The sequence below is a fragment of the Poecilia reticulata genome, linkage group LG21, assembly GCF_000633615.1.
Source record: "Poecilia reticulata strain Guanapo linkage group LG21, Guppy_female_1.0+MT, whole genome shotgun sequence".
Taxonomy (NCBI): Eukaryota; Metazoa; Chordata; class Actinopteri; order Cyprinodontiformes; family Poeciliidae; genus Poecilia; species Poecilia reticulata.
In genome coordinates, this window is record NC_024351.1 from 9832624 (window position 1) to 9856104 (window position 23481).

Below are 23481 nucleotides of genomic sequence, written 5' to 3' on the forward strand. Positions count from 1 at the left end.
ACAGAGGTGCAATTACAGCTCAGAAGAGAGGAAGGCCAGCTGTAAAGGGGCTTCTGAACGACAGCTGAGGGAAGACAAAGCTGAGGGCGCCCTTCAGAGGCAAGAAAGCCACACTGCTAATATGCCCACCACAGATGTTCACCATTGCATCAAAACAAAGGCATGCCTTTTAAACCAACAATCTTCTAAAAGTACACAGTGGGGTCATTATGTCCAAACAGGAGTAGGATATATTATTGATTAAGAATGTACTGTGTTATGACCTGGATCGCATGTCCTGACTCTTAAAGCGCAACTGAACTGGCTTTGATAGCAGCAAGCTCTGAGGTTATGTGTTATGTGTTACTGTGTTATGAGAAGAATGCATCAAACAGCCTTGGGCGATGTCATCTTGGACGGCATATGTACATGGAGATCCTGAAAGTCAAGAATGTGCACTAGGATGTGGAATAAACTCAGTATACTGGCTGTGTCCTGTATGGTAGAAATATCGTCACTACAGTTTGCAAGTAAGGTAGCCGTGTCCTGACAATGCATCTCTATACTCATAATTCTAGTTAGATATTTTGCCATTCTTCTGAAAAAACATTGGCAAAGTTCATTTAAATGGTGTAGGTTACCAGCACAAACTTCCCTTTCTGGTATTATTGCACTGTTGGGACACACAGTTGTGTCTGCATTTCAACCAGCTAGCTGTTTATTTCAGGTGAAGTTACAATATCTGGTGGTAGCTGTATGTCTACATCATGCCAACATTAACAAAAAAATAACTGTTCAGCGTTGTTGAATTCAATAATTATCAAATTGATTGCGTGTAGAAATGTGAGACTTTCAGCTGCTTCCATTTACTGATGCTGTGTTTTACAATGAATGGCTCACTGCTATGACATATTCTGGAGAACAACCGTCTCTCACCTGTGCGTATCAAAGTATCAAAGTAACAACACTGTTCCGAATCTAAAGCAAAAATTTTGTATTTATTTATTTGTAAAAGTTTGTATAGCTGTGGTGAATTACAGCTGTACTGTTAGCTGTAATAGGTGTTCAAAGTCATCATTGTTTGAAGGTTTTTGTCTTTATCTTGTTCACTGTTTACAACAACAACAACAATAATAATAATAATAATAATAATAATAATAATAATAATAATAATAATAATAATAATAATAATAATAATAATACAACTTGTATTACCAAACTCAAAACTGTCAGGGATGAATAATATTTTTGATGTTAAACTGAAATAAAAGAAATGCTCAGGCTTTCATACTGCAACAGTGACACACATTTTCAAGCAGCATGTTGAGTTTTATTTGTAAAGCCTCTATTTAGTCTGCTGAATATGTGGTGAATGACTTCATTGCTCTCTGTCATTGCTGTGATAAAATGTTTTTATTTTTCTCTCTTGTCCGTGGGTGGCTCTGACCTAGCTGTAATTTGTGTTGGAAGTAGAAATGCAGGGGAATTGCAATGCGTGTGTATAAATTTTAGCATGTCATATTGTGTTTTATTTATTCCCTTAACCTTGCTTCAGTGTTTTATGTCGGGCATGTTGATGGTCAAAGCAACAAATCTCCAGATTTTCCCAGAGAGGACATCGCTCCTCCTCCTAGAAGGCCTATTCTCCACACTACGCTAAGCCACCACAATTACAGCTTTCACAAAAAAGGAGCTAAACCAGATGTGTTCCTTTTTCTATATAAAAGGACAAAAAAGTTGCTGTTGTAAATCTATAGCTAAGGAATAAATAAGGTAATGTACATACTAAACAGGACAATCATATGAAATTCAAACAAGAGATATTGAAACTGTTTAAGCAGTGTAATGGCTAAGGACATTTCAATTTCTATATATTTATAAAAAAACTAAATTATATCAAATAACTGAGTGCAAAAGTTGTTAATACTTGTGTCTGATGTAAGACGAGCTGTTTCTTGTTGCAAGTATTGTGAAAATCTAATATGTCTTTTTAATAGGTCTTTTAAAAACCTTCAACTGAATCGTATTACTGCCACTGCTAAACAATCTGTTTAACTATTTATTTATTTTTATTGCAGAAGCAGAAGCTCTCATTAATAATGTTAGAAAATCCAAGCTTTGATTTAAATACATTTATTCAGACTTAATTAGTCACATCACAATTAGTGGCAACCCAAATGTAACCTATTAAAAAGTTGAAGTGTTTTTGTCATTTATGCTTATTGTTAGTTGATCAGAGTGTTTAAGAATTTAAGATGCAAAATTTCAAGAGTCAAAACTCGAACAGCACATTCAGAAGAAGCAGGCTTCATGTATGGGGTGCCCACTCTGCCACTACACCACTCCCCTTCACATTGATGATGAATGTTGTACTTTCAAACAAATGATGGTATCACTGGAATTTGCTGGTCAATTTAGTCTTTAATAATTTGTCAAAAGTTAAATGTGACCGGTCATGGACTTCTTAGTGGGATTAAGGTATACTGAAGTAAAACAAAAAAAAGTTAATTTCTTCTAAGTGAGTGTGTTGGAGAGAAAGTACTTGTTTCCAGCTGTGTGAACTATAAAGTAAGCCAGCTCCTCCCGCACATGTTGTTTCAAAGCAGACTAAAAAAAAAAAATTCTCATTCTTATTGAAGAGAGAAAAGTAGCTTTGTAGAAATATTTCTGATAGCGGTGCCACTTTTCTTAAGTTTTAAAACTACAGCTGAGAGATGGATTTAGATAAAATCTGGGTTATTCGATTTTTATGTTAAAAGTTCAAGGTTGACACACAGTGAGTGTAAGACAGTCTCGTGCCTGCTTAGCACTACAAGTTGATTCCCCTTTCAACTGCAAGAATTTCCTGGTTCCTCACTTAGGACCGCATCAGCGGAATAACTGGGGTGTGTGACTGCTCAGCTTCAGCTATCAGCTGCTTGCAATGTAATGTTTCCTAGCAGCTGTTGCTCTGTCAGGTTGTCTGCGTGACTCTAACAAAGGGAGAGTGATGGCAGCAGGAGCCCTAGCCAAGCTCGTGGGACAGTTGGACAGAGGAACAGACGGCAGTGTCGTTTCACTGGAAGCATATGGTGAAACTCAAGTGTGTAATCTACCAAGGACCACGGGTGGCCCTGAGCTGCACGTACACACAAGTGCACTCGCACACACAACGACAGGGTGTAATTTACCTGTGAGTCTGTGAGTGAGGGGGGGGGGTGCCTACGGGTGGCCCAGTATCCAGTTGCACTTGTCATACATGTAGACAGCTTGAACATAGCTCACACTAACACTGACAAGGGCAGAGCGAGTGAAACTAATTTCCCCAGGCCGGGCAGGTAGAAGAGTAGGAAATCGCACAACGCTCCAAAGGACAAAGAAACAGAGGTAAAGACCAAACTTTCAGTCTGTGGGAGTTTCTTCACACACTGTATCACATCCTTTCCAATTCACCAAGCTGGCTCCTTTTCAAAGCCTGAGCTAACACCCCCCGAGAAAGAGAGAGACCGAAGAGAAAAGGTGAAGGCTTTGGAAGGGCAAGTGAAAAGGGAGGAAGACTGATTAGAAGAGTACATCCCTCCCAACATTCCTGTGTTGACCTTGAGAGTGGTGTGGCAATGGAGCTATCATCAGCCCACCATGCTTTACAGTGGACCGCTATTGATGGGTGGGATTATTGTCACCACAAACCTGCATGCTCCACCCTGGTGCCACGGCAACCGTGAATGGAGCGTATCCAGTTTCGCTCGGGAATTGACAGACAGGTTGCCCCAGACATCTACAGTTGGCAAAGTTTGAGATGTCTGGTTGTGGTGAAAGGTGATTTGATAGCCTGTCTGCAAGTTGACGAATGTGAGTGTGTGTGTGTGCGTGTGTGTGTGTTTGATCTCGGTTCCCAGCCAAGGGGCTTTAACTTCACTCCAGGTGCAGAGGAGTCAACCGGAGGGCATGGGAGGCTCGTGCAGATGAGACGATGGGCCTAGATCTCACACACACACAGACACACACACGCGCGGACACACAGAGTAGCAGGAAGTTTCCTTTGAGTAACCTTTTGGTTTAAACTGGTTTACCAGTCCAGTGGTGTTACTGTGGAATGCCTCTGAAGACTCTGTAATGTGCTTTAGGATAAACATTTCAGTTACTGCCTCCGCAAGAGAACATCAATCAGTTCCAAACAGAAATACTGAGGGAGAAATGAGAAGGTGAAAGGGCCAGCTGGTTCAGTGGGTAAGGTAATGACAATGTGCAGGACAGCCACTTAAAAGCAGATGGAGTTGGCTTTCTTTGCTGCAGATTGATGATTGAGCAGGGAGTAACTTAGCTGGACCCCTTGCATAACGAGACAACTTACTTAACAGGTAGAAAGATTCTTTAACAACCAAACTACTTACAAACATGCTCTGGGTTGCTGTCAAAGCAGCAAAACATAATCGCTCTCGGTTACTCCTCTGGATCTCCGCACAGCAGCTCTGTGTGGTCCATAATGAGCTCGGCAAACATCTGCTGCTCCTGTATTAGAGACCATTTTCTCCACGTCTCATCCTGTAATATGCAGAAATTAGAGTGCAGAGACTCATTCAGCCTGTTTATACACACACACATTCACAGGGAGCAGACATAACATAAGGAGTCCAAGTGTTTTTATACAGCTCGACTGACGCTCTAACATACCATCTTAACACCACAATTTTCCATCCACAGTAGTAAAACACTACCGGGTGTCTTTGGTTGCGCTCCTTGAATTTTTCTTTTTAAACGCCGAGTCTATTTTAAACGACGGGCATACTGAAATAAATGCGTATCTTTTTCTTTTTTATATATATATTTTAGGAAAATGCCCCTTTTAAAGATTTATTCAAATAATACATAATTGTTTATTTTAGTTTGTAAGGTGTTTACACTGTAAAAGCCAGTCAGACAGTTATGTAACCATTTATAGGAGCAATAATAAAAGTAGAACAGTGCCACCTTGTGACATTTTGGGAATTTGTGTTTCCCCATCTCCTCTTTCTGAAGTGGAAATGAATCTATTGTCTCAACAAGCTCCAATAGAGGAGGGGAAGAGGAGATTTCAAATCAGTTGTACAGGCACACTGCAATAAATAATAAGAAAAATAATTTTTCAACATAGACATATTGGCCTAATTAAAAGTCTGTATATGTGTTGGACAACTGAGCAACAGTAAAGGCACATTAGACAATTGGGCGTCAGGAGTGGCTTAATGCCATGAAGGTAACATTTGCAGGGTTCCTTAACATCCCACAAGTCAAAAGTAAAGAACTAACCTTCCAAAGTTCTGTCATTCACCTCCTTTGTAAAATATGAAAGTCCACTATGAATTTATGCCATATATCTACAGCAGGAAGTTTTAATGACACTTGGAAAAATACGATATACACATAAGGAAGTATTGATAAAAGAAAGTCACTACGGAGGAGGCAGAACAGCCGTGAAGACAGAACAGTAGAACAGAAGGAGGACGGGATATGCCCTCGTGTGCTTTCTCCACACCTTCTCAGACCTTGCAAACCTAAAAATCAAATTCCACACTGCAAAGGAACTCTGCAGTGCCCAACAGCCCATGCAAAGCACATGTGTGGGGTGACTCTTGAAGCACCATTATCTACCACACGTTTTGTTTTTAGTCAACTCTGCTTTGATATGCTTGGCTATAGCAATCTGTCAACTGCCAGCTTATTTAGCAGTGACCTTGTTTTGGCTCATCCCTTTTATGTAGGGTGCCAATGAATATCTGCTGGACTGCAGCAGTCATCTACTTCATTGTGAAAAATATAACGTGGCACTACAACCTTCTATTAAAAATACTTATTCTTATTGGTATCATAAATTTGCGATAAAAAAAAAAGAAAAATTGCCGCTGCAGACTCCTCTGTTCCAAACAGTTAAAAGTGAAAGCTTAATATATGGAGAGAGAAAAAAAGCAATGACAAAGGAAAAACAAAGCTATATAAAAGACAACTGACTCAAATCCAAAATTTCAAGTTTAATATTTTTAGGATGGTAACTTAATTTCTGTTTGGAAGGAGACAAGTTAGAGACCTGAAGGAACTCATACAGTCAAGTGAATACATACAAGACAATTTAATCCACTGACAAATATGAAATGTCCATGTTGCTTTCTTTGTATTTATTACACAGTGACCTTTAAGCTAACTGTCACGTACTGAATGAATAATTTCATTCAATCTATTTTCCAATTATTCCTTGTTGCTGGAAATGTTTGCTCCCACGGTTGCACTGAGGGGTTAAACGGGACTCCAGTCACTTGCTCATCTCCTCCTGCACTTCTTTGAGGATCTGTTCCTCCAGTTCTGTGGTGTCGTACTCTCGCAGCATGTCGTACTCCCTCCAAGGCTGCGCACGTTTCTGGGCACCCGCCATCTGATTGGGCGTCATGCACAGATCGAAGGTGATGCCCTGGATGTTGAACTTGGGCCGTTCCCAGTGTTTGGACCACGGCTTTGGAAGCATTTTTACTTTGAGCTGTAGAACAGAGTTGGAGGGGGGAAAAAAAAGGCTTAATTGTTTTCATTATTTTTTTATTATTATTATTCTTTCTCAACCGTTTTGTTTTACTGCAGGTGATGTATAAGAAATTTGACGCCAAAAAACCTACACAAAGTAGCTCTCTGTGAATTTTACTAAATTATTACAAGAGTTCCAAAGAGCCAAATAACTTAATGGAGGTACATTTGCATTACTTAAACAAAAACATAAAGACATTTATTAGTATAAACAATTATACACAGCACGACGAAGAGCAGTTTAAATTAAAGCAGAAATGATTTGTCAGACCAACCTAAACAGCCCACTCACCGAGTTAACAGGCACTTCTCCAGTAGGGGAGAAGGGCACAGGCTTCATTTCTGGGTCCACTGTGCTGTACTCAGGCAGAGCGTCTCTAAGGTACATAAGGTTATCGTCCAGTCTTTTCTCCAGCTTCAGGACTTCAATTTTCTGGATCCTAGGATTATACATCTCGTAGCAGATCTCAACACCTTTGGAAACACAAACATTTTGTCTGACGCTCACCAACCTCCTTCCTTGTACCAGTAAGAAGCGACCAATTACTCGGCAAGACAATAAAATTAGCAAATTTTCCCATCATTTCAAACTCAGCAGGAAAATCTTCTGGTCACTTCAGAAGGCCACTAAACAATTAAAGAATAAAGATATCTGTACACAGATCTGTGATGCCGACAAACTACTGAAAGATTAGCAGGTTATTTGGGAGGCATGTCAGGAAAATGCAGGGGGGGGGGTTGTCCCCTTACAATCACAAAATGTAACTATATGGAGTTTGCTAGACTCTCCTGTGACTTTAGCTAGAACAGTTGGATGATTCTGGCATGAGGAGGATAAATATGTGGAAAAGCAAATTGTGTCTTCTGTCAAATGTTGGTGAACCTGCCGTGCAGCGTGTGTGTTGAGCTTAAGTAAAGGTTTACATTCAAAGAAATTAAAAAAAAAAACCGTTATGCTAGTTTCGGTGGATGACCAAACACAGTCATCTATAACTCTTCCTACATTTGAATAGAATCTGTTTCAAACTACATCAAGGGTTTAAAGCTTTTAAAAATCCTTGCAGGGTTGGAGTGAATCTTAGATAACATCTTAAGCCAAACGTGCTTCTTTATGCAGCATAACTAATCTTACCTTGATTATTAATGATGTTCCTTAAGACAAAAGTGGCGCCCAGGCCGGTTCCACCCCTCTGGATGCAGATACCAACAAAGCGGTTTGTTTTCCCACTAGCATTAGGATCAGCCATGGTCACTGCAAGGATGCTGCCTGAAAGACATGGAAATAATACTTACTTAATAAAGTTAATTAAATAATGCATTTTTGCAATAATACTAATATCAACAACCAAGTGAGGGCACATCTCCGCTCACTTTTGTTAATATTTATTGTGATTTATTCTTTATTTTTTTGAATCAATACTTGTTCCCAATCACTTTTTTTTAAGAAAAAAGCTGAGATGAAATGGGGAAAAAAGTTTTGTTTGTTTCAGCCAATTTTCAAGTCCCTCCGTTTTAGTCATTTAGAGCTGAAAACCTGAAATTCAGCACTAGGAAAAACAGCTTCGCTTTTTTTTTGTAATTAGCGAAGAATTACGTGTAAATGCAGAGAAAATAATCAACCAAGTAACTTGGTTGATTATAACAAGTATTTCAGGAGTGGTGTCAGGAGTGATGAAACAACGTCAAATGTCATCACAATCCACTTTAAACATTTAGTCCCTTACCAACATAAAATTCGGGAATGTTGAGCATTTTCCTCCTGCGAATCATGTCTTTCCTCTCCAAGGAAAACTTGAAAGGAACCGTCCTCTGCCTGGGAGGGACGAACTCTGGGCTCAGAAACCTGACAGGAAATAAAACAAGCTGAATCAACGCAGTGACAAATGATAAGGTGACATCTTTAAGCTTTAACCAACGAGATTGTGTTGTTTACAATGTAAGAATAATCTTACTTTCTCAGAGAAGTCACCGTTTGTGTTTTATCTACTATGACAGGCTTGGAAGGAGGGACAAACTTAGGTGTTTCGCTGTCTGCCGCAGGGCGACACATGGATGTAGAAAACGGTCCTGAAAATAAAAAGGAAACAAGATCTTAAGATGAATTTAAAAAAAAAAAATTCTACGGCTAGCGAAGCTAACCTTGCTAACCTCAGCGACATCAGTACGAAATACAACTAAGAGACTATTTATTCCAAGAGTAAGAGCGAGTTATATAACACTGCAGACAATTTCAAGCTTCTTTAAGACACTTACGTTCATTCTGGTGCTGCAATTTTCGACAAAAACGCAGCGACGTAGCAAATTTACCAAATCCTCTAGTGCAAACCGCCATGTCTGACCTTCTGTTGTCACATTGTACGGAAACCGTGAAGGCCAAACGTTCTAAACGCGATTATGGGATGTAGTTCTGCAGTTTACTTCGCAAGATGGCGCAATTGTTCTATCAAAAATCGGCTACTCTCTGTTAAAGTTTTCAAAAATGGAAAGTTATACAAAACGTGTTTTTTAATTGAAACTGAAACGTAAAAAATTACGTAAAAGTTGCTATTATTATGCCTTAGATGACAATCTTAAAGAATCAGTTATAGGAGCTGGAAAAAGTCATAAATACACAACAAAATCGTCAAATGTACAAGCAAGAAATAAGCCAAATTTAATACCAAAATGCCATTATTGTGGAGTAAGTTCTGGCTTAGTTCTTATCCTACAGACACGGCGCTTTAAGAGCACTGCATAACTGTGGTAAGAATATTATGCATTTTCTTTCTTTTGTTCAAATGATATAAAAAAGTAGGTTCATTGGTATTCAGTCTATGTAAGTCTGCACTTAATACAACCACCTTTTATTACAGCTATATCTGCAAGTCTTAGGGAATATGTGTTTTAGCCCTTCTTTGCAAACATGCTGAGGCATAGTCATCATATTTGACTGAGAGTATCTGTGAACAGCAGATTTTTGTCTTGACAAAAACTCAATTTAGTGCTTTGAACTGAACCATCCCACTTGTCTTGCTTCAGGGTGGATCTTCACTCCAGCTTCAAGTTTTTGAAGTCTCTAACATTGTTTTTTTGTTTTTTTTCCTGAATTGTCTAATTTTAACTCCATTCCTATTCCCACCAATTCCCTGTTAGAGGAAAGCATCCTCTCAATATGATGCCACCACCTGATACAGTTAGGGATAGGGTGTTTTGAACTTCTCTACAGTCTCATCCTTAACTATATATTCTCAAAAAAAAAAACCCTATCTGCTCGTTCTAAGAAGTTAACAGAACAATTGTTAACTACTTAAGTGATTTCTCAACGAATAATTGCATGGGGACGAATATTTTTTTAAAAATCTATACATTTTATGTATTTCGAAAAATGCTGAAACCAATGGTTTTTTTATTCCTTCCTTTATTTTGTAGAACTTTAAGTTCTACCACATGAATTCCAAAAAAGTAATAAATAAATAAAATACACTGAGCGTTGTTGTAACTTGACAAAACATGGAAAAAGTTCAACAGGTATGAACATTTTTTTGCAAGACATTGTCAGTGAAGACAAAGCTTATGTAAAAAGCTTGCAGCATTTTCGAAGTGCAGTTTAAATTGTAATTTCCCTCGGATCTTTGAGGGCATGTGCAGGGTGGCGCAGTTCCAGCAGGTGGAATGCCTCCTCCTTCAAAGCGCGGTTGGAAATAACACTCGGTGCACACACGGACTCCAAACCCAACCCCTCGTCGATGCAAGAAGCATTTTGGTGGAGGGAGGATGATGGAAGTCTAGAAACATGGAATCGCACATCTCTTGAAACTGGAACTCGTTGCTACTGGATTTTTTTTTTTTTTTTTCAGTGATTCGGGGGGAAATTACAAACTTCGAGGTTTCAATGATGTTATTCTCAGATTGGACTTTCTCAGCCGTCAATTTTGCGCTCCTGTTGGGAATAACGTGTCTGACCGTCATCTGCGATCTCACCAAGGGCTCTCCGGACTTTTCAGGTAACCATTTTGATTAAAAGTTTGAATCTTAAAATAAATAAATAAATAAAATAAAACAAACGCGCTATTTATATATATAAAAAAAACAATTCTGCGTATTGGTTCTCCACATTTTACCTTGCAAGTTCAGTTAGAACTGACACTGTTACAAATAAATAATTACATCTAACTTAAAGCGCTTCTTAGGAAGCGCGTCTTTCAAAACAACGCTGAGGTGTAATTTCAGTCCTGCGTCGCATCACGACCCGCGCCTCTGGCGTGCTGCAGCATGCGCTCTCAGATGTTTGTCTCGTAAACCTTCTGAGATACACAACTCGAACACACGGAAAGGGAATCAAGAGCCAGGATGAGCTGAACTTTTGGCCTGCTTTAGATCACTTTCTGTTGAACGATTCTACACGAACAAGTTCTTCCAAAAAACCGGGTATAAAGGGATGGTGAAGTAGATTTACGCGTTCAATATGTTATTGGTGATGCAGCTCGGATGATTTGAATAATGTGGATATGTTAGATAATGTTTACTGCAGCTACATGGGGGGGGGGGGGGGACACACACACACACTGCTTCATGTTTTCTGGTACCACTTTGAAAGCTAATACATTGCAGTGCCTTGGACCTGCCTGTTACTTTGGTTAGGTAACAAGCTGGGATTTTTCACCTGCTAACGCAAATCCTTCATATTACTTAACCACAGTTAACTATTTACCCCCATAGAGATTTCTACTGTTTTTGCTTTGTTTGTCGTTCTTACATGATTCAGATCATCAAATTTTAGCTGTTAGAGAAAAAAGATAACATGAGGAAATACAAAGTTCAATCTGTAAATGATTATTTTATGTATTAAAAAAAGCTATTCAAACCAACTTAGCACTATGTGGAAATAATATCAAACCCCCTCGTTCATACGTGGTTGAGGCCCATTGGCAGCAAGGACTGCCATTAAGTGTTTTCAGTAAATGGATATAAGCATTTGACATCACTATAAAGGACATTTTGTCTTTTTTTGCAGAGCTGTTCTGATTCAGACACAGTTGGGGGAGTTTTTAAGCGTGGATAGTGCTTTTAAGGCGATGCCACAACATGTTGATCTAATTTAAGGCAGGATTTTAACTAATCTATTCCAAATCCTTCGCATTTTTACATTTGGATCATTGTCCTGTCCTACATCCCAAGTACAGTTGAGACACTACGTTTGCAGAGTTGTATGTTCAGGAAAGGAGAACACAACTTCTTTAGGGTTTTCAGGTAGAAAGCAGAATTCATGGTCCCCTTCAGTTATGGTAAATTGTCCTGCACCAAACTAGACCATCAGGGTAAAACCATAACAATGCCATCACCAAAAACCAACTTGGTGATGATTTTTGGGACTGTGTTATCAGTCCCAAAAACATTTTTGCAACAAGTCTTGGAGATTATCAAGATTTGAGACAGTATTTTACTCTTTTTACCTTGGAATTCTTCCATGGATCCCATTTTTGTTCAGTATTTTTGTCATTGTTGAATAATGGACACTGGTTTTAATGTTCACTGGTTCACTGGTTTTAATGTTAAGTCATTCAGTGGTTTTAATGTTCCAGCTTCTTTTGTAACCTCTTGGATGAGTTGTTGATGCTCTCTTAGAGCAGTTTTGGATGTGGATAATCAGTTATTTGTTGTAACATGGCCAGTAATTACTTTTTCAGGATGTGTCAGGGTGAGGCAGATTTGATTTGAAAACTGCCTTTTGAATTGATTGAATCAAGTTTGTTGAATGGCCTGAAGCGTCAAAAAAAAAAAAAAAACACAAACAAAAGGAAGGGAACCCAAAGCAAGTCAGAACACTTTTATTTATGGTGCTGTAAAACAGGAAGGAGGCTTTGTCACAGTGTTAATTAGCCTCTAATGGGTCTAATGGTTGGAAACAGCAGAGTGACAATATAGTGAGAGTTGCTAAACAACAGATGTGTGAAATATACTCCCATGCGTATCGTTCTTGATACCGTCTAATGAGCTGCTAAAGATCTCGATCTAGGGGTGGCTGGTAAAGCTGTAATTACCACACGTATGAATGGGTGTTGTTTTGTTTTTGTCACAAATAGTACTGCTGAGTGGACTATAAGGTGGTTAACTCAGCAAAAGGCTAAGAGATTTTAGATTTCGTCTGATTGGTCCAAGCTAACACGCGATGGTGCAAATTTTCGGTGTTGCAGGAATTCAATGGTTATCTTTCAGAATACTTTACTCCTGTGAGAAACATATTCCAAATGCCTCAGATGAACTGGAGCCATTTATAATACCAAGTTACTATTCTGTGTCCTATGTGGTAGAAGATTGTGCAGAGGTGCTGTTCAAACATTCAGAGATAAGTGAAACTGACAGAAAATGCCTCAGCGACAAAGAAGTTACATTCTTGACCAGCCGAAACCCCATGGAAACAAGAATAAGTTGTTTGGTTGACAGGTGTTGTTAACTCGCTGGCTGATAGAAAGTGGTTTGTGTAACCCCTTCGGTGTCAGAAAACACTTTAAGCCTTCTTCTATGAATAGAACTAAAGTGACAAGACCTGGTTGAAGTCAACCCACCATTGTTGTACCGCTCATCTCACATTGAACATTTTGTGATAAAGTGTCCTGAGTCAGAACAGCCGACTTGACTATGAAAGTGGTCAGGAATCACAGGGATTCAGTGTGTTTAACCTTTCAGATTAAGACACTCATTTTCTCCGTAACACCCTATCTCAACCTCGATAAGTTCCGCTACATGCCTCCTTTGGTTCTGCAATGCTGGCTTCATTTTGTGAATGCCTCTTCATTCATCACCAATGGGCCTGACAGGTGATGAATGAACAGCAGAGGCAGTTTTCATATGGGGGTGGGTGGGGGGGGTTATTTATGCAGCTTTATGCCAGTCTGTGACTCCAGATTAAGTCCCAGTAGAGGCACACTCTGCATATTAATTTTTGCAAGTAAACGACAGACATTTTTTTTTTTATGACACAGCTGCCAAACAACTAGCTGGTACATAGACAACATCAAATGCTTGTCTATATTTGTCGGTTTATCAAACAGCGTGCTTCAGAGACTTTTCTCTTGTTCAATTACCATCCTGCTGGGGGGTCTGTGGTGGGAAGACAGAGCTTGGTCCTTTGTCACTTCAATCACATCTACAGTACATACTGTACGACTCAAATACGACGTTTAACCTCTGAGCTGAGGAGAAACAACCAGTGGGAATTAGTTGCAATTTTTCAAGCAGCAGAAGTTTATATTCTGCAACATATCGTTTAAAGTTGTCTGTGTGTGTGTGTGTGTTCGCATGTCATATCAATGCTGCACTTTAATACATCGTCAGCATCTTTTAGCTTACCGCTTGAAAACTATAGTTTGTTGGTGGGTAATTTACCCCTGGTTCTGCCCCGTCATCTTCGTCTATTACAGTATACAGCTGCCTACAGAGATAATTAGAGGTGCAGAGTGAGCTGTGCACCACTTAAGAGTCTTTAGGCTTACAGTGGCAGCAGTTAATTAATACTCATCTGTGTGTTTTATTGATGCTTTGTTAATGAATTTATAGATGATTCATTTTGATTACTACACTCCTAATGACCTCCTATTACCAAACGACAAACAGTCATCTTACTACTGACAGAAATGTTTTAAATATCTTTCAGTACGAGGATCACACGATGTGTTTATTTTTTTGTTTTTCCTATCTGGATGCCAACATGAACTCAAGCACAGCAGATTATCAACATGTGGAAATGAAGGTAAATGAAAAGCCATGAAATGATCTCAGAAAAGCTTAACCATACAGGAACAGACTTTTTAAGTGTGCTTGTTTTTATTAGATTGAGTCATTCTTAGTCCAAGCAAACAAAACTCTGCCACATGTGTTAAAAAACCTTTCATTGCTGTTCGGTCTCACCAGAAAAACCACGTTGTCGCCGAAGGGTTACTGTGAGGCCACTTTCGTTCTGTTTTCACCGTCATAAAACCCCGTGGACAAACCCCTCTCTAATCCCAGTCAATAGGATGAGAGGCTGTCGAGGGGCCGTGGGGTCAACTGAGGTCAACCCATAGTAACTGTGAGAGTGTGTGTGGTTAGAGGGGAGTTGCCATCCATCTTGCTTTTTGTTCCCTGCTGACGGCCCTTCTCACGTGTTCTTTCCCAGATTGCAGAGGTTGAGGGAAAGTCAAGACAATACCAGTCATTAATTTATCTCAGTTTTGAGTTTATTTCACTCAAAACGATCTTTTAACTGGCAGAAGAAAATGGATTTCATGTTTTGTAACTCAGATTCCTTTTAATAAATCATATTTAAGATTTTTTTTTCTGCCCTTTTGTCTCTTTTATGTTTTGCCATTTTCAGGCTTAAACAAAATGGTCTAATATGCAGATTTTGTTTTCTTCTATAAATAATGCCCCATTTGGAATCCATCTAGCTTACATTTATTTTCTGTTCAGTTCCCCCGCTAGCCTCCATCTATATCACCGAAACTTGACATTGTGCCAGGATGATAAGCAGCTGAAGCCTTTTTGTTGAGAGGAAACTATCTGCAGTGAGTGGAGAAAAGTCAAGTACAGTCAAGTACGATGCAATGGAAAAACTCCATGTGATGATACCGGGGCTCAATTTACAGCAATTACATGTTTGCACTTTACAATACTCAGCTATGGCTGCTGCTTTTACTAAATCGTTTTATATGTTTACTTTGTCCCGTCACTAAAAATATTCCCCGTGACTTTCTCCACAGATGATTTGCTTTTTGTTAGAAAGAGTTTTAGAAAGGCAAAAAGTGGTAGGCATTTAGAAAAAAGTGTGCAAATACTAATACTGCCACTAACATGAAAAATTATTAAAGCATCTTATCATCTTGTGTTGAACAGAAATTAAAAATGAGTGTACTTACGGCAAAGAATATTTTTTACTTTTTATTTGGTTTGAGAAGGAGAAGCTTTTATAGTTTTTACATCACTTAGCACTTAATTTAAGTCACTTTTTATGATTAAAACAGTTTATAAAGTCATTAAAACTTCTGTTTTTTCTATCAGCTACTTGTCCTTTCTCAAACTTACAGCTATGTAAAATTAATGCCATGCTTGCTATTGTGCTGTGTATATTGGGATATCTAAAAAAATTATATTACAATGGTCTAAACAACAACAAAAAAAAACAATATCTAATTTCGCCTGTGCTTTGGAATGAAGGGAGTAAAATTTACACACCGCTACTGATTGGATTTCTGTTTTTTTTTCTCATATATAATTACAAACTGCTCTATACTCAGTCTGTGAATACCGTTGTGGGCAAAAAAAAAAAAAAAGCTGATTTATGGAGCCAGTAGTAGTAGATTATCCTTTATTTCCCTTATTCCAGATGATTTTGGCTGATTTTAGCCAATACAATTTTTTTTTTTACCAAGCTGTCAGTGTGTTAATATTTGGGACTTTAGGCTTTTGAAGCTGCATGTAATTGTGGCTGAGCAAAATTCATCCAGCTTGATATATCGACCAAATGTTTTTCTATGCCAAGATATATAAAAGTGAAGCCAAGACACACACAAAACCTAGAGTTTCTCCTCCTCGGTTACTGCACAAGCAAGTCCTGGATTAGGCTTCTCACATACAAGCCCCTCCACATATGGCTGAGCACCACTTATTCCCCTTTATCTGCTTTACTTTTTTTTTAGAGCCATGTATATGGGTAACACGTCAAACCCCATGCTCTGCTCTTTGAGCCCCTTCCCCCCTTCACACACTCATTATCTCACCTCCGTCGTCTCCCAGCCAGCGCCACCCCTCCTTCTCCTCCTCTGTGCTGCCTCTACTCCTCCCTGGAGCTTGCCTGATCACTGTTTCTGTGTTTGCGTGTGTGCCAGGTGAGCTCTGTCTAAACAAATCCTGCCTCCCACTTGTTTTGTCTGCCGCTTTGCAGGCAGGCGGCTGGGCGGACAGCGAGGGCCTGGCGTGAGGCTGCTTTTCTTTAAGAACATGAATAGGAGGCCTTAAGGAGCTATTTTTTTTTTACTGTCTTTTCAAAGAGGTGAATAGAGAGTTTTGCTTCCACTAAGATCCTTTCAAAATTTCATCTTTTTTAGTCCTGTCTGGAACTCACAGCAGACAGATTTCAAAAGGAAATAGGTGGATTTATGGCATGTTGTGAGATTTAAATGTTGCTCTGAATCCGTTTACAGAATCTAAATTGTTGCAAATCGACTTAGGCTTAGTTTTCATAACACAAACTTCATGCAGTTGTTGAGAAAATAACTCTATACATGGTCTGTCTAACCCATAAGAAGCTGCATTTTCCAATTTGAAAAAATAGAATGAAGATTTTAAGAGTGGCGTAGTCAAAGTCCGCAAGTTAACCTAGTTGAAATGTAGTGTAAGGTCCTTAAGCTGACTGTTCATGCTCCAAATGCTCCAATATCACTGGATTGAATTCTGCAAAAACCAGCATAGAAAATATTTCTAGCAGGAACGTAGAAAACCAATTACCAGAACACACAGTTGATGGCAAAGGTGGTGGGATTACTTACTAGGAGTAGGGAGCAATTACTTATATTTTCTAAAGAGAAATTATTTTATTTTAAGAAATTAAAATAATATTAAAATAGCATATTGTGTTTACTCAGGTTGTCTGTGATTAAAATTTCTTGATGGTCTGAAACATTTTAGTGTCTTAATTGTGATAATTCCTTAATTTCTTAATCTTAGTCTTAATTTAACAGTTATGTAGTTTTGCATTGAATGACAATAGATTACTGCGAATCAACTGCGGTTTATTCTATTAGGCAACACCAACCAAAGCTAACAATATTTATCTGCTGAGGTCTTGAGCATTTAACAGCATTTCAATTATTAAAGTTTCTCTTTACTTTTTTGTTTTTATAAGAAAGTGTGGAAACACATGGTGCTACACATAAATTGAATGCAGACAGTTCAGGGACGTAATAGACAGCTTCTGTCTCCACCAGGCGCAGGCTGCAGGGTGTGTGTGTGTTATTTCAGGAGGAAGTCTGACCTGGCACAACATGACAGCGATGAAAGATTTGTAAGTTCCTCCCTCGGGATACAATAAGCAGATATATACAAACACACATAAAGCAGAGCTTGACATCATGCTGGGGGAACAACAAAGTGGTGTTACTGACGAGAGATGAGTGTTTACAACAGGAAGCTGCGCTCATTTCGGGTTCGACATGAGAAAATTAAGTTATCTCCACCGCCGTGCAGCAATGCGCAGACGTGGTGGAAACAGCTGCTAAGTGATTTATGTTGAGATATTTGGAAAGTATGAAGCACTTTGGTTTTCTTCTTTGATTTTCCCCTTTGGCAAATGGGGCTTGGGATTCACTAATTACCCATTTCTCCTTCAAACTGGGGAAAGAACACACCACTGCATTAAAAATTGACTAGGACGTGGATAGTTCTTCCTGGGTCTCGGAGAGGTCTGCCAGTGTTCATCAGGAACACGGTGAGCTGCCCTGTACGTGTGATGGAGTGTGAAAGTCCCTGGACTTTTTTAAGCTTGCAGAAAATTGAGAGTTTGGTGGTTTATCGGGGTGGAGGCAACACATGGAGGCCGTGTGGAGAGTCCTCATACAACCAGCAGTAGTTTATTCACTATGCGTGCATCTGTGCGACTGGTCACCCCAGAATTTGAAAAAAAAAAACAAACAAAATACAAATGGCCATACTGGCCTCATGTTAACCTGACCACATCCACTCTGGGCTGGCAGTATTCCAACTAACTTACATAAATGTTTTTTTTTTGTTGTTGTTGTTTTTTTGCAATGCAGCTGCTATGTAGAAGATGTCACTGTCAACAAAAAGGACTTCCATGAACAGGAAATCCATATTCTCATAGAGGTGTGTGTATTGAAAAAGCAAAGCCCAACGCACTGAGAGAGCAGTAGAGAGAGAAAATGTGTTGAGCACTAAAAGCTCTTTTGGGCCATGATTACCTTCACACCGAAATGAGTTTTCACTAGTGTGCTGCAATACAACAGCTTCCTGTGCTGGTTATTCTAAATCATAGACCACTCGGGTTGAGATTATTTTTATATAATCAGGAAGATGGTAGGATCATAGATAAAAGTTGTGGTTTGCGAGTATGTGCACACACAACCTTACAAATGCAAGCTGCCAGATTGGTTGTACATATGCTCCTCCTTTTATCCTTGATTTTAGTCCTGCTAAAGATTGGATATTAATGCTTTACATCTGTTTGAAACTGAAGTCAAATTCCTTTTTTGTGCACATGATCTAGGTCAATAATTCTTATTTCTGAGTGCTGATAGTTTAAGTTATTATGATATTAATTTCTGGTCGAACACATGTTAAGGTTTAAAGGATTTGGAGTTGATCACACTAATTACTCTTAGTAATATCTTGGTCCTACACCAAGAACAATCATGCATGAACCTGTTGCTGTAAAGCTAGGCTTTGATCTTCTCTCTTACTGTGTCCTTGGTTGAATTTTAGAAGCTTGTTGCGTTTTTGCTAGTAGAGATGCAAATTAATCTCACTTTTAAAGTTGCTTTTGACATTTGCTTGGCAAAGTCAAAGTTAGCTTAATACAATGTTCATGTGACCTCATTTGCAAGAATTTAGTGATTTTGTAAGCAGGGTCGGATTTGAAACCTGCGACAGTGCAGTTTTCCATGACGGATGAAGAAATGATTCACTTTGTAAAGAAATACACGATTAAAAGTTGTGAATTTGCTGAAACTACAGTTGGATCATTTATATAATTACTCATGGAAGAAACAAATCAAAGTCTTGCTGGATTGAGCATAACAACAGATCAATGTGCCGTAGTGTGCAGTGCAAGCAAAACAAAACACTGCACACAGATTCCAATCCAAAAGGTTGATAATGGCTCGTTCTGACCCACTCTGCTAAGGCTTTGGGGTGGATTCTGGTTCATGGTGAGTGTGAACTTACCTTACTTTGTGCTGTCTGCCTCTCTGTTAGGGGACGTAGAGGTGGTGGATTTTAGACAGCATAAGAACGATATGTTGTACTTTTCCAAATAAGACATCCTCCTTAGCCCAAAAGAGACTAAAGATAGAAACAGTTTATTACTTCATGGATATTAGTGTTTTTACTCTTTTTTTTTCTAAAACATAAAATCATTCCTCTGAATGATATATTTAAATTCAATATTTAATGCCGACAATAACAACCAATATTTAAAATTAAAATTAATTGTGGTTTATTTTGGACTTTTTAACTCAGCAAAATATGATGCACAACTTAAAATCGTTTTGTATCAATACTATTTATGAGGAACTGAAAAGGTCAAAGTGTCACTCATATTTTGGAGTTGTCTTGTACTCTAAAATATGAATACTGAGATTACTTTAACTAGACCTATGGTCCGCTCAGGACAGCCTGGATAGAATCAGTTTTTTCTTTACGTTTCTAAATTCCCATAGTTCATTCAATCATATTGCTTTATGACTCATGAGTCATAAGTTAACCATCGCTGAGATTTCCCATGGCTTAAATCACAAAAACCACTGTTTAGCACCATAACAAGTCAGCCTAAACTGGCCACAACAGATAAGGCGATGCACTGTTATCACTTTATTTACTGTAAAGAGAAAGCAAAACTACGTCTGAGCAAAAGTAGGTGTCACTTTTTTAAAAAAAAAATAGTGTCTCATTTTGGGCTTATCTGTGTTGCTTTTTGAATTACTAAAATGTGCTGAGAAGGAAGTCTTTCTATGAGCAGCACTGGCTTCTAGATCAACTCTTATTACTAGTAGATGAGTGTCCCAAAAGCTAGGCCTCCGTGTGATAATCATTATTTTGCACAGCCTGCTTTCAATACATGAAACCACCCAAACTGCCCAGCCAGGTGTTGACTTGGATAGATTCTTTTTAGTAATGACTGTTATTGTGGTGAAGAGAGAGGCAGTGTGATTCTTCAACCACTTACCAACAAAAATGTCAATATACATCACAGGTGTATGTTTGCACTTGCCCAGACGCTTCCAAAGAAAACACTGGGAAACGTGAGGAATACTCTCCAGCGGAGATCGCAGCTACGCTGAGAAACTATCTTCACATCTTGGCTGCTTCTGTTTAGTCAACAATTGAAAGATTAGCAAAGAATGCTGTGTCATTTTTCATCCTGTGAGCGCAAAGTCGAATTCGGCAAATTATGGCGTCTGCAGCTGCAATCACAAAATGTCGTAGTATTCAGTCTGATGGTCGTAAGATGTAATTAAACAGAAATGAGATCTTCAGACAGCTCGGTGGGTGTGTACGTAGCCCAGTGATTCGCCCGGGTCCACCTCTCCCATAGTGAAGGAATAAAACTCATTTCAGCGCCAATGACAAGCATACAAGCACATGCAGAAACTCATGCACAGAACTATTTCTGCTGCTTTCAGACTGTCAGCTATGCTTTCACTCCCCTCCTCCTCTTTCATGTTCCTCACCACGCTTCTTGGGAACTGATTTATGTTTGGGTTTAGACATAAATGTGTCCACCTCCATCTAACATTAACTTTTTTCTTATCACTCAAGGCTTTCCAACTTATTTATCTTACCGTTTTTTAATAAAGGAAAGAAAAACAAAGGCGCCTGTAGTTTGATTACACTCCTTGAGGCACACTGAGAGACGGAAAGAGAGATGGAGAAGCAGAAGGGCCAGGCTGAACAAGGAGGCATTGTGTAGCCCCCCAACTGTGTCAGACTGACTGTATGCACTACGGCACACGTCAGCAAACTCCTTCCGAAATCACAGCTAATCTGTAGCTAACTAGTATGGGAAGCTCACGTAAATGAGGAGGAAACTAGTAAGAAATACAGACAGTTTACCTTCTTGTTTTACCCTTTCCACACTAATTCCTTACATTTACATCATAAATATAATGCCCCACAAGTCTAAATATCTGTTCCTTTACATCAAATAGATTGCTTATAGTTCAAATATTTTTGTGCCAGAAAAAAAAAAAAAAAATCTTGAAAGTATTATATAAATTACTCTCCATGTTTTATTTATTTTTGTAAGTTCATTGGGCCTCTTAAGTCAAAATGATCTGTGTGGGGAAACTAGATAGACTTATAAAGTTCTGAGGTCAGACCTTCTTCTTGGAATAAAGTCTTAGTAGCTACAAAAGGATAGTGTCAGTAAACTATCACAAGGAAAACAGACTGATTTTGTACATAGGACTAAGACTTTCAGCTGCTTCTGTTCACTGTTGCTATGTTTCATGCAACCACTGGACAGATCACTAACATAAAGTATTTGGTGTGCATTTATGTAACGCTGCTCTTCAGAACTGCATCAGAAATTACTCTGTCTATCTGAAGGCTGATAGATTTTCTTGTTTGTTTAGCTGAATTTTTTTTGTCATAAGTGATCATTTGTCATCATAGCCAATTAATCAATCTCTCTCTTGTCGCTACTTCTCCTCATCATTTCTTCCTTTTTTTCTCAACCCTGGACAGACCACTATATTTCTTTAACATATAAATTCACATCTGACCTGAAGACTTTTATATGACTGGCTTCATCATATAAACTCATTGTTGTTATATTTATTCTCAAGGATGGTGCTACATGTGTATTATCATAACTTTTCTGCAACTTTTCCTCACATGCTTAGCTGGTTTCTGTTTTCAGTAAATTTTTTCAGCTTCAAACTCAGAAATAAATATAACTTTTATGAGTCGGAAACCCGAATCTGATTGAAATTGTGCATAAGGTCCGAATATACATTTTCCGTCTCTTTCTATTTACGTCATTTGTTAGATGAATGGTGTACTTGTTGCTGAAGTCTTTTTCAGTCCTCTGCCCCAACCTTTGGCATAGTTAGTTTAGGTCTCTGTTTTTTTTCTTTTTTCTCTTGAATGAAAAGCAGTGTTTGGGGATATCAGTTAATTAAAAATAGACCAGAGGACTTTTTTTTTTTTTTGGCCAGTCAATTTGTGGACACACATTTGAGACTTTAGAATGCATGCCAGATGAGCAGTGTTCTTTTGCAGCGTGGGCCATTGAAGGATTGTTTTTATTGGGCTGCTTCCCGAAACTTTAAATCTTAGCACAATTGGCATTTTGGCAGGTTAGATAAAAACATCTTCATTCTTTAGCAGTTAAATCACTAGTTCAGGTTGGGTCCTGTATTTACAGATAAAGTGTACAACTGCAGGACTATGATCCTTCATGTTTGTGAACTGAAACATTGAACATTTCTTGGATGGGTTGTGTGAAGGAGAAAGATGTTCACAAGTGTCTGCAGGCGGTTGTGTAACCTTTTGCTATATTTGCTAGTTAACAAATGCAGTGCAGAGCTGAGGCTGAAAGGAGTTTCAGTTTGTTTTGAGCCCAGTTTAAGTGAAAAAAGAATTACATTTTGACCTTGAGACAGACTCTTAATAATTTGATTGAAAAACTTCAGAGTGGCATCTTTTACACTGAAAGATTTAGATGAATAACATTTTAAACACCACCCCAGTTACAAACTAAAAGCTCCCGGACCGAACGGAACCCCCCCCCCTAAGTATTTAGGAAAAAGATCTCCCTTCTAAGTCTCATTGGACATGCTGCACCCCTCTTTTCATACTTTCTGTTTCAGATGAGTTACTCTGTTCCTTGTTGTCAAAGAACAACCCCTGAGATAAGCTTGTTAATTCCCTTTGAGAAGCTGAAGCGTCCCAGTGCCCTCCCACTTCACTTTTTCTAAGGAAAATATTTCTCTCATCTTCTCCGCACATGTTTGAAATTTGCTAGAGGCTAACTGTCATGCTGTTGGCAGGTTCAAACCTTTGTGGAAGGGTGTGGGTGGGCTGGGCCTGAGGATTATGTGGAGAGGTAAATTTCATTGTGCAAAGGATGGGTTCACTTCTATTAAATGTTGTTTATACCCAAGATTGTCAGAACACATGATACAGAGCGTGGATGGATGGATGGATGGATGGATGGATGGATGGATGGATGGATGGATGGATGGATGGATGGATGGATGGATGGATGGATGGATGGATGGATGG

At 38.8% G+C, this 23481-nt stretch overlaps 2 protein-coding genes across 2 annotated transcripts in view; one reads left to right on the forward strand and one right to left on the reverse strand.

Moving 5' to 3' along the window:
* Window positions 1-5946: 5946 nt before the first annotated feature.
* Window positions 5947-8872, reverse strand: mrpl19 (mitochondrial ribosomal protein L19). Its single transcript, XM_008397615.1, has 6 exons — window positions 8761-8872; window positions 8460-8574; window positions 8232-8350; window positions 7640-7774; window positions 6800-6981; window positions 5947-6466 (listed from the first exon to the last, which is right to left on the reverse strand). The coding sequence occupies exons 1-6, from the start codon at window positions 8837-8839 to the stop codon at window positions 6245-6247; spliced, it is 852 nt and encodes a 283-aa protein (XP_008395837.1). The 5' UTR covers window positions 8840-8872; the 3' UTR covers window positions 5947-6244.
* A 1205-nt stretch (window positions 8873-10077) lies between these two features.
* eva1aa (eva-1 homolog A, regulator of programmed cell death a) overlaps window positions 10078-23481 on the forward strand; it is a 65644-nt gene continuing 52240 nt past the window's right edge. The window contains exon 1 of the mRNA XM_008397610.2: window positions 10078-10490. Within this exon, the coding sequence (XP_008395832.1) occupies window positions 10379-10490 (112 nt within the window). The 5' untranslated portion in view covers window positions 10078-10378. The remainder of the gene's footprint in view (window positions 10491-23481) is intronic.

Coding starts and splice junctions, on each gene's coding strand:
- mrpl19 (XM_008397615.1), bottom strand. CDS start 8,839: ATGGCGGTTTGCACTAGAGGATTTGGTAAATTTGCTACGTCGCTGCGT. Junction 8,575..8,760: donor ATTGCAGCACCAGAATGAAC/GTAAGTGTCTTA, acceptor TTTTATTTTCAG/GACCGTTTTCTACATCCATG. Junction 7,775..8,231: donor CATTCCCGAATTTTATGTTG/GTAAGGGACTAA, acceptor CATGTCTTTCAG/GCAGCATCCTTGCAGTGACC.